The 12454-nt window shown below is 37.7% G+C and overlaps 1 protein-coding gene across 4 annotated transcripts in view; it reads right to left on the reverse strand.

Moving 5' to 3' along the window:
* Window positions 1-779: 779 nt before the first annotated feature.
* Window positions 780-12454, reverse strand: part of LOC121374276 (GTPase-activating protein skywalker-like) — a 73230-nt gene continuing 61555 nt past the window's right edge. For 2 of the 4 annotated variants that reach the window (XM_041501318.1, XM_041501325.1), the window contains exons 9-11: window positions 8566-8724; window positions 6669-6877; window positions 780-3961 (exon numbers count right to left, since the gene is read on the reverse strand). In XM_041501318.1, the coding sequence (XP_041357252.1) occupies window positions 3826-3961; window positions 6669-6877; window positions 8566-8724 (504 nt within the window). In that variant the 3' untranslated portion in view covers window positions 780-3825. Of the gene's footprint in view, window positions 3962-6668; window positions 6878-8565; window positions 8725-10803; window positions 12268-12454 lie in introns of those variants that run through there. The other 2 variants (XR_005958221.1, XM_041501337.1) reach the window with 2 other exon arrangements.

Here is a 12454-nt window from a genome sequence, read left to right on the forward strand (position 1 = left end):
CTACCGTATGCCTGTCATGGATACATCCACCAGGGAATCTCAGAGGATGTGCCCAACACAGTTGTGCTTGATAAGCATGAGTCAAATGGTTGACTGATTGATTGACTACCCAATGCAGTGAAGGTGATCTTAGCACTAAGGATGTTTCGTGGAAAAGGCCTCTGGACAAAAAATGGCACCAGCTCAACCAACAATAAATTAAAAAGTTTGTTTTGTTAAACGACACCAGTAGAGCACATTGATTTATTAATAGACTATTGGATGTCAAACATTTGGTAATTTTTATATGTCTTGGAGAGGAAACCCGCTACATTTTTCCATTAGTAGCAAAGGATCTTTTATATGCACCATTCCACAGAAAGGATAGCACATAGAACGGCCTTTAATATACAAGTTATCGTACACTGGCTGGAACGAGAATTAGCACAATGGATCCAAAACCGACTGTGCATCAAGTGAGCGTTGTACCACTGGGCTACGTCCCGCTCCAAAACCCAAAAATAAAGAAAGAAGTGTTTTATTTAACGACACACTAACACATTTTATTTACGGTTAGATGGCGTCAGACATATGGTTAAGGACCACACAGATTTTTTTATTTTTTTTTAGAGGAAACCCGCTGTCGCCACATAGGCTACTCTTTTACGACAGGCAGCAAGGGATCTTTTATTTGCGCTTCCCACAGGCAGGATAGCACAAACCATGGCCTTTGTTGAACCAGTTATGGATCACTGGTCGGTGCAAGTGGTTTACACCTACCCAATGAGCCTTGCGGAGCACTCACTCAGGGTTTGGAGTCGGTATCTGGATTAAAAATTCCATGCCTCGACTGGGATCCGAACCCAGTACCTACCAGCCTGTAGACCGATGGCCTGCCACGACGCCACCGAGGCCGGTAAAACCAACAATAAAGTCGTCTAGGTCCAGACAGCCAGTTGGGTGGTTTCCAGTCAGTTGGGTGGTTTCCAGCCAGTTGGGTGGTTTCCAGTCAGTTGGGTGGTTTCCAGACCATTTCACCCATTACCTACAGGTGTACATAGTTTAACCAGTCAAACATATTTTAAAAACAAACAAAAGACAACAAAGACACTCAAAGTTGGGATGTACATGCACCACAACTTGTCAAAGGCCGTGGTATGTGCTTACCTGTGCATATAAAAGATCCCTCGTTGCATTGGGAAAAATGTAGCGGATTTCCTCTGATGTCTACGTGTCAGAATGACTAAATGTTTGATATTCAATAGCCGATGATTAATTAATCAATGTGCTCTGGACGTGTCGTTAAACAAAAATAACTTTACTCTGAATACCAACAATTGTAGGTGCTAGGAATGTCTTAATAATTATATAGAGATCTAACAAACTACTTTTTAAATAGTTTGTATTAAATTTATCTTCAAAGTGAATTTTTTGTTTTTCACTTGTCACAATCTTTACATACATACAAGTGCAAAATCATCTAATGATATTGTAAATTACAACAATTTCTCAGTGTAAAATTAGGATTTTTATTTTTCTGGGGCAATAAAACTGGAAGTCTGGTGTATTCCGTTTGGGTAATCAAAAAATAACCATAGGTTGCTAATAGTCTATTTGTTATGTTCCAGACTGTTGAAGTGTACATGTTGGTTTATAGCCCAAAAGAGAACGTCCACAATTATTCAACAAGTCTGTATACATGTACACAATTAATAGAGTAACTGTTCCAGCCTCTGAGAATTGAAATTTTGCATCACCCATTTATCGTTTGGCATAAAACAAATTCTAGTAGCCCATGTCCTTTTTGCGTGACCCGTTATGTCCACGTAAAGGATGTGCTTAATTTAATGCGCAAATGAAAAATGCTTTACTCCAAATTAGATTTACTGGAGCAAAACGCGAAGAAAATGATCGTTCTCATAATTTTCAGAAGCCTGCTGCTGAAAACACAAACTGTTCTGATGTGGCAATGACCTACTTTGATAAACAACTATTACACCACTACACCGGCATGTAGAGAAACCAACCATGGGTGGTTAGTTGTCTTTATGGTTGGGTCACGTACTGTAACACGAGACATGGAGGAGAGGAAAGCCTGATCTAATATAATCAGATAAAACTGGAGCTCTGTCCTCTCGTCCTTACTTTCAAACACACCGTTCACTTTCTTATTGCACTTTTACTCACTGGGAGCAAGGTATAAACCACACAATTTTGATATCACTGCTATGCAAAAACATATTGGTCAGTTTAATATTGCCAACACATCCTATTTCAATGCGAAATCTGTTACTTCAAGATATTAGACAAACACATAGTCCGAATGTTACATCTGAAATCTGTTACTTTAAGATACTAAACAAACACATAGTCCGAATGTTACATCTGAAATCTATTACTTCAAGATATAAGACAAACACAGTCCAAATGTTACCTCTGAAATCTGTTAATTTAAGATACTAGACAAACACATAGTCCGAATGTTAAATCTGAAATCTAAATTACTTCAAGATACTAGACAAACACATAGTCCGAATGTTATGTCTGAAATCTAAATTACTTCAAGATACTAGACAAACAGTCTGAATGTTATGTCCAAAATCTATTACTTCAAGATACTAGACAAACACATAGTCCAAATGTTACGTCCGAAATCTATTACTTCAAGATACCAGTCAAACAGTCTGAATGTTACGTCAGAAATCTATTACTTCAAGATACTAGACAAAAACGTAGTCCGAATGTTACGTCTGAAATCTAAATTACTTCAAGATACTAGACAAACATGTAGTCCAAATGTTACATCAGAAATCTATTACTTCAAGATACTAGACAAACACGTAGTCCAAATGTTACGTCCCAAATCTATTACTTCAAGATACTAGACAAACACGTAGTCCAAATGTTACGTTTGATATCTATTACTTTAAGATACTAGACAAACATGTAGTCTGAATGTTATGTCAGTAATATATTACTTCAAGATATAAGACAAACACATAGTCCGAATGTTACGTCTGAAATCTATTACTTCAAGATACTAGACACACGTAGTCTGAATGTTATGTCCGAAATCTATTACTTCAAGATATTAGACAAAGACGTAGTCCAAATGTTACTTCCAAAATCTATTAAGTTTACTTCAAGATACTAGACAAAGATGTAGTCTGTATGTTACGTCTGATATGTATTACTTCAAGATACTATACAAACATGTAGTCCGAATGTTACGTCCATTAACATTTGTTAAACAAATTATTCTTATGAACATCGTATGAAATATTCTACACTGCTTCAAGCACTTGTCACAGATACTTACATATGTTATACACACAGCAACATGTACATGTCTTCAGGTTTGATGTGTTCTTATCCTTGTAGAACACTAACACATACAGTGTGTACTACACACATTATGTCCTACACACTTAGTCTGTACTACACACCTACAGTCTGTACTACACATTTAGTCTGTACCTCACACCTACATAGTCTGTACTACACATTTACTACACATATAGCTTTTGATGTGTATACATTAACATATTTACTACACATACAAGCTTTTGATGTGTATACACCAACACATTACTACACATACAAGCTTTTGATATGTGCCCAGTCTTGTAATATGTCTTGAACCAATGCGTATGATGTCAATAAAACGCACCTAGGCATGCAGTGCACGTACACATTAGGATGGGACGCGGTCCTCGTCCTCAGATCACCAGACATCTCAGTCCTCACAGAAGGCGTGTGGTTACTCGACCGTGAGTCGATCAACCATGTCAGACGATGACTCAGCAGATGCCGTTATCACTTGACACGTCAAGTCTTTGCCTCAAATCATCGAAATCCATACGCTTCAACGACTTTACATGTGAAGTCTTTGCCCTCACAAAATGGCTCGTTGTCGAATGTGTCACAGCTTTCAGTTCTGCAGTGCATTAGGTCCTCATCAAGTTTGATCGCTTCACCGTTTCTGAAAAGACAGAGAAAACAGAGAATAGAGAATCTGATTTATTCCCACACTGCAGAGAAAAACAAGTATTCCGAGAGCAAAGCAATACAAAACTGGCCTCGGTGGCACAGTGGTTAAGCCAGCAGACTACAGGCTGGTAGGTACAGGGTTTGCAGCCTGATACCGGCTCCAACCCAGAGCAAGTTCTTACGGTTTCAATGGGTAGGGATACGGCCACTACACCCTCTTTTCTCTTACTAACCATTAACCAACAATAACCCACTGTCCTGGACAGACAGCCCAGATAGCTGAGGTGTGTTCCCAGGAAAGCGTGCTTGAACGTTAATTGGATATAAGCACCAAAATAAGTCGCAATGAATGAATATATGTAAAAAAAAAGAGAAGGTAAGTCACCATGAAAATTAAACTTGGTCTGTAACAGTGCACGATAAAGCTATATACTAAATTTTATCTCATCTTCAGGTATTGCCAAAAAAAAGAGAAAAAAAAGTCAGGGATTTTTTTTTTTGAATATCTCCTAATGGGCCATAACTGTCAAAAATGGGTAAATCGTCATGAGAGTCAAACTTGATCTGTAACAGTACTTGATAAAGCTATACACCAAATTTCATGTTGTGGAAAAACATCCGACAGGACATATTGTGGGACAGACCGACAGGACAGATACTTTCTTTAGAGAACAAACTTATGGCAGACTTTTATTGTTATGCTTTCTCTAGAACAAACTGAACAAGGCGTCGCATGCGACATTTACTACCCTCATTTCCGACGTCTATTTTTGCCACAGTTGCTCAGACTCCAGTTCATATTTGCTTGGTTCTTGTCTGAATGTATAGCTCGGTTTCTATGGGTTAATTTCTTCAGGAAAATTTTGAGTTTCCCCATGAATACAGTGTCCATTACTGCTCATTGTCTTTGTTTTTAAAATATATTTTGTTTTGATTCATGTACACAGTAGACCCAGTGATTTTCCGGACGGAATTCCCATTGTGAAACGGAATTTACATTTGGAAACAGAATTACGATTTTCCGTGAAGATAAAAAAATTAACACTATTTTACTATTGCCACACGCTGTAAAACTGACGATTGACCCGTGCACAGTACTACTGGCAAACGCTAGACTGGATTATGCGTTTCACGGTAAACCAAATGGTCACATTGGGAACCAATCAAATACCTCGAACGTTAGTGAAACGTTTGCTGGCTGAACTTGGGGCTGGTTTACTGCTTAGTCTGTTGCACCTGCGCAGATGGGAGTTCTTTTTCCAGGAGTAAATTTAGCCAGCGGTTTGTCGCTAACGCTCGTCTTAGAAGACAGATTTTTACGCTACACATTAAACCGAATGGCCATTTCGGGAACCACCAGTCAAAATATGTTTGCAAACGTTTAGCAAAAAAAAACCCGGCTGGCTGAACGTTGCAATGAAACTTTATTTCCGCTGTGTCACATGCACACTTCAATTTGCAGACTACGTTAGACTGTCAAAGAGATGATAAAATAAATGTTTACGTTTTGTGAACCCTAAGCCTCGTTGAATAAAGCAGTGCACTTAACTGTCGGACAATCATGCTTTATGTAGTTATTAGCATTGTAGCCTTTGCTCCTGGTGTGATTTTCGCTACTAATATGTAGGCTTACTTTGATTTAATGAGGAATAGCGACACGAGTCAATTTTCTGACCCTTTAATTTGTCACAACTTATGTTAGTTCAATTGTTAATTACATATTGTAGTCTGAAACGGAAATGAAATGGAATTTACAAAAACATGAAATGGAAAATCGTTGGCCACTATATACATTACAAGTGGACCACATTGCACACTTCTGTGGTAAACTCCGGCCCGTAGAGCCCCCCCCCCCCCCCCCCCCCCCCCGTCTGCCCCCATTACTGAGTGTCTGTAGCTCTCGATAAACCCGCAACTCCTACTCTGTCAGTTCCAACGTCTACTAGTACTTTGTTTTGCAACCGCTGGTTATGCTTTCTCTAGAACAAACTTGTGGTAGACTTTTATTGTTATGCTTTCTCTAGAACAATTATGAAAGGTAGATGCAATTTCATGGAGGCTGGGAGACAAACTGTGTATAATTTGTGAGAAAATGTTGTTTTGGGGTGGGTTTGCAAACATGGAGGGATTATGTTAAATAGATTAAGAGCAATCAGCATGTTAGGTCACCAAGAGACAGTGTGACAACTACATCAACACATCAGTGGTCGATCTGGGATCAATCAAACTTGGTGGGGCCCATTGGGCTATTTCTCATTCCAAACAGTGCACCACAACTGGTAAATCGCAGGCTGTGAAATGTACAATCCAGTCTTTGGGATGGTGCATATAAAAGATCCCTTGCTACTAATGGAAAAATGTAGCGATTTTTCCCTGTAAATGTTTTGTTTAACAACACTACTAGAGCACATTGATTTATTAATCATAGGCTAATGAATCTCAAACATTTGGTAATTGTGACATATAGTCTTAGAGAGGAAACCTGCTACATTTTTCCATTAATAACAAGCGATCTTTTATATGTACCATCCCACAGACAGGATGGCACATACCAGTTGTGGTGTACTAGTAGGAACGAGAAGTAGCCCAATGGGCTCACCGATGGGGATCGATCCTAGACGACCGTACATAAAGTGAGTGCTTTACCACTGGGCTAGGTTCCCCCTCCCCCCCCTCCCCCCAATGTAAGCCGGACATACCCTCCGCCGATGGTGAGTTCGCTCGTATCCCCAGCCAGGAACATGTTTCCGGTGTTGGGCACGTCCTCCTTCCACAGCCCCACCCACTCGTACTTCATCATGGTCGGCGCCAGCGAGAACAGAAACGTCTCGCCCGTACCGAAGTAACTCAGGTTCTTATCCTTCGACTTTCTCTGCTGCCACGCGGCCGAACAGAAGGCACCAAAAATCTGAAATTTAACATAGACAGATTATTATATGAGCTTGTGTGTCGTACTGATTTTACAAAACGCATGTCAGGATTCTTGTTTTGCCATAGCAAGTGCAAGGGTAATACATAACTACTGACAAACATTTTGTAAAATCAGTACGACACAGTGTAACAATTTCTTTATTATTCATATTATTATTGTTATTGTTTTAATGAATAACAAGGGCCGTCTCAAAATGTTTCAACCACAACTAAGAGACAATGAAATCACATCATATTTCACATGCACAGTCTGAGCTAGAACTGGGGAAGCCAGTGTATTCTAACCTCATTGTTAGTGGTCTTGATGATGATGATGGACTGTGAGCGGTACTCTATCTTGGATGTGAGCTAAGTTAATAAAGCCAGTGTATTCTAACCTCATTGTTAGTGGTCTTGATGATGATGATGGACTGTGAGCGGTACTCTATCTTGGATGTGAGCTAAGTTAATAAAGCCAGTGTATTCTAACCTCATTGTTAGTGGTCTTGATGATGATGATGGACTGTGAGCGGTACTCTATCTTGGATGTGAGCTAAGTTAATAAAGCCAGTGTATTCTAACCTCATTGTTAGTGGTCTTGATGATGATGATGGACTGTGAGCGGTACTCTATCTTGGATGTGAGCTAAGTTAATAAAGCCAGTGTATTCTAACCTCATTGTTAGTGGTCTTGATGATGATGATGGACTGTGAGCGGTACTCTATCTTGGATGTGAGCTAAGTTAATAAAGCCAGTGTATTCTAACCTCATTGTTAGTGGTCTTGATGATGATGATGGACTGTGAGCGGTACTCTATCTTGGATGTGAGCTAAGTTAATAAAGCCAGTGTATTCTAACCTCATTGTTAGTGGTCTTGATGATGATGATGGACTGTGAGCGGTACTCTATCTTGGATGTGAGCTAAGTTAATAAAGCCAGTGTATTCTAACCTCATTGTTAGTGGTCTTGATGATGATGATGGACTGTGAGCGGTACTCTATCTTGGATGTGAGCTAAGTTAATAAAGCCAGTGTATTCTAACCTCATTGTTAGTGGTCTTGATGATGATGATGGACTGTGAGCGGTACTCTATCTTGGATGTGAGCTAAGTTAATAAAGCCAGTGTATTCTAACCTCATTGTTAGTGGTCTTGATGATGATGATGGACTGTGAGCGGTACTCTATCTTGGATGTGAGCTAAGTTAATAAAGCCAGTGTATTCTAACCTCATTGTTAGTGGTCTTGATGATGATGATGGACTGTGAGCGGTACTCTATCTTGGATGTGAGCTAAGTTAATAAAGCCAGTGTATTCTAACCTCATTGTTAGTGGTCTTGATGATGATGATGGACTGTGAGCGGTACTCTATCTTGGATGTGAGCTAAGTTAATAAAGCCAGTGTATTCTAACCTCATTGTTAGTGGTCTTGATGATGATGATGGACTGTGAGCGGTACTCTATCTTGGATGTGAGCTAAGTTAATAAAGCCAGTGTATTCTAACCTCATTGTTAGTGGTCTTGATGATGATGATGGACTGTGAGCGGTACTCTATCTTGGATGTGAGCTAAGTTAATAAAGCCAGTGTATTCTAACCTCATTGTTAGTGGTCTTGATGATGATGATGGACTGTGAGCGGTACTCTATCTTGGATGTGAGCTAAGTTAATAAAGCCAGTGTATTCTAACCTCATTGTTAGTGGTCTTGATGATGATGATGGACTGTGAGCGATACTCTATCTTGGCATACAGTGTTCTCAGACTGGTGCCGTGTTCCTCGGATGTGTACAGCAGTTCTGGCTGACAGACTGCGAGACGCGCCGGCAACCAGCTCCATATCGTCTGCAGCTGAAAGACATTTTAAAATAATTTTGTACATACAGAACAGCACTCACTGGTTAATTTACAAGGTTTTATTAATGCCCACGGCAATGAGAAATGTTGAGTTATTTACATAAAAATTTGTAGTTTAACAAAAATAAAATAAAATTAGCACATATTTCTTTGGTACTATTTCATAAAATTTCAACATTTTCACACAAATAGTTCCACTTCAATATTTCAATTAATAATATATATACCCACACTGTTAATGTATATAAATAACATCTCATTTCAGCTTTGGAAGATTTTGCCAAACATCCTGTGTCTACGACACAAGATGGGTCATAAAATACATGTCACCCTGGCAACCAGCTCCAGACCGACTGTTTTCATACATTTAGTCCAAGCTAATAAATGATACACAGTTTTCATTCCCTTAAATGACTGGAATTAACATACTGTAAAACACTTTATTTTCATGGCTCATAATTTTGGTGCAAAACAAAAATCACTATCTTCCTGCAACTATATTTTTGCATTTTCTTCATTAAACTCAAAAATAAATAATGTATTTTCCAATAATACCTTTAATATTTTTGTCGGAAACATTAATTACAGTGCAACAACCATTCACATAATTTTTATCAATTAAGTGTTAACAAAGAAAATTGACAAATACCTATTATTAACATAGACTCGGTTGATATTTTCCATATTAAAAAACACTTATGATGAATACACGATTTATCAACTTTTATTTGCACCAACTAATTTTCATTTGTTGTCAATACGAAATATGTTTCTCCTTGAAAGAAATGCTTGAGCGAGACACAATCTACCATTATTAACTGTCCACATAATTAATGTAAAAGTTCTTGAAAATCGTCCTTTTTCTTCTTCCTCACATGTGGCATCCATTATTCTGGGAGCACTACAATACTGTTATTAATTGTTTGAGTGCTCCGTACTTTATTGGAGGAGATTAAAGAAGAATAAGTGGTTCCTGCTAAGTTAACTTGTAGTCTATGGTTTTCTGTTTTATTGCCGACAGAACATTTATATCAAAAACAGTTGACAGAATTGAATATCAGAGAATAAACAAGAGTACCGGTGAGGTACATGATACGCCCATTAAGAGTTTGATATAAAACCATAGATATTAATTAATATGTTACAGGTATGATTCAATTCTAATTATGTGAAATTTTTGCAATGAGATGGATCTATGAACAGTTTGTTTTGGACCAACCACCATCCCAAGTTGTTGCTACATGTGGTTTGATGGTCCTGTATGCATCTGTATACAAGATATGATCTGGACAAGGATTTACTGTTATGGCAGTAGACTGTGAAAGGTAGGTCACAATAAACTAGTAATAGTACGCGACACACCACCATCCCAATTTCTTACTACCGTACATGTGAGGTTTGATGGTCCAGTATGCATCTGTATGCAAGATATGGTCCGGACAAGGAATTACTGTTATATGCAGTAGACCGTGAAAAGTAGGTCACAGTGACCTAGTAATGGTACGCAACACATCATCATCCCAAGTTGTTCCTACATGTGAGGTTTGATGGTCCTGTATGCATCTGTATACAAGATACTGTCCTTTCAAGAAAAGGTTAACAGACAGCCGTACAAACGGACAACGCCATCATATAAAAACACTGTTGTCTTGGATATTCATTTGCCAAATGTACTGATTTTTTTTTAGTATTCACTGTCTGATACATGTAGGTTCTATTTTTCACGTGATCTTAAATTTCACACTAAATGTATTTGCGAAAATAAAGTATTTCACAGAATTTATTTTTGCTGTTAAGTAAAGACATATTTACTTTTGAACTTCCATTTCAGTTGATTGCTTGTAAACTTTTTTATAAATTGCATAAAAAACAACCAAGTTGTATGAAGTCTAAAAACTTAAACAAAACTATTGTTTATTATTATTACCTGTTTCTAAATAATAACTTTATACAGTTTTATGGAGAGAGTAGTGAAAATAATTTATCATGCATGCATTTATCTAAACAAAATAAAAATAACAACAATAAAGATGTAACAGTTATAACTTATAACAAACAGAAAGAAAAAACCCACTAAATAAAGATTTACTTACTGTACATACTAAAAGTAAAACACTAAAAATCTGCAGCTATTGCTATCATCGATTCAGCACTACCCACAGATAGGACAGCACATACCAGCTTTTGATATACCAATTTTGGGACACTGGTTGAAACGAGAAAACTGAAGTAGAAGGATTCTGTTATCAGTTGTACCTCAAGAAATCATTTCACCATTTTACTTCACCATTTTACTAAGTCAGCAATTGCACATCTACTAGCTTTTAAAGAATTTCAGCCCTCTAACAGAATTTCCATGGCCAGACTAATTGGCCACAAATTTACACGCTTTGTTGGAAAAAATCCATATACCTGTGGTCATGACAATTCAGAACATTTCCTGTTATTTTGCCCTCTATACAATAGAGAGCGCCAGACCTACTTATCCATGTTAAATCATTTAAATTTAAATAACACATTAATATATGGCGATGTCAACATAACACTACAAAACAGTAGTCTCATCTTCAAACCAATCCACAATTTCAATGCTGAATACAAATGTTTTGACTGATAAAACTGTCCACCTTTCTCCTTTATTCTTCGTTTCTCTGTTCTAATCTATATACAAATATTTATATTTTGACAGGTTTAAAATACAATAGTTTAACTTTTTTCAACACTAAATAGTATTTTTCTCAAAATGTCCAAGCTTACCAGTTAATATGTCAACTGTATAATGTAGGGAAAGATCTTTATATAGGCTATGCCTGTTGACCAATCCCTTCTTTTATTATATAAACAGAAATAAATATTGTTTAAACCAGAATTTCTATGACAAGGTTGGTTTCTGCATATGCATATGTGTGTGCTTATGATTGAATGTGTGGTGTTGTCTTATGCATGTGATTGTTTAAAGAAAAGCTGAAAATAATTGATTAAAATGGCTAAAAGCTTTATTACACTCAGATTGAAGAAACAGAGGAACATAGGAGTAACTTAAAATACAGGACCTGGTACATGTACTATACAGGTATCATACAAACATGTATTTACTGTACAAACCACCCTGCAAACAAGAAACCATCTGCCATGGACCCTTGCTTATAAAACCTTTTCAGTCTTATAGCCCCGAGACTGTAATGGAGTCTGAGACTTTTATGTCAGGACAATGCCATACAAATTGTATGCGAATGACGTCATTAACGATGGAGTCTGGACTCTAAATGTTTTATAAGCACGGGTCCTGGGCCCCGTTCCATGAAGTGATCTTAGCTCCATGATCACTTTACATGCATAACTACCTTATGAACTTAAGGTGATCTTAGCACTAAGATTGCTTTGTGAAATGGTGCCCTGATCATGCATTGCTATAACAACATAAAACTGGGTGTGAACTTCAACATCACTTACTTCCTCCGGGGTCACTATGGAACTGTGAATGTTATGAAGAGCATGCATCCCTAGTGACCTTGACCTAGCCCTCATCTCTGGCAGCTTGCAAATAGCAATAATTTGTTTTGTTAATTCTAACTTAATCAATACCCCAAGAAAATGCAGGAAAACGAAAAGGTGTTTGTTTATTGAGAACATATTAATCTACAGCTAATAAGTTTGCAAAAGCAAATATTGCAGGAGACAATATTTCAAAATCTTACATAAATGCAAGTCGATTAACGTGATT

The sequence above is a fragment of the Gigantopelta aegis genome, chromosome 1, assembly GCF_016097555.1.
Source record: "Gigantopelta aegis isolate Gae_Host chromosome 1, Gae_host_genome, whole genome shotgun sequence".
Taxonomy (NCBI): domain Eukaryota; kingdom Metazoa; phylum Mollusca; class Gastropoda; order Neomphalida; family Peltospiridae; genus Gigantopelta; species Gigantopelta aegis.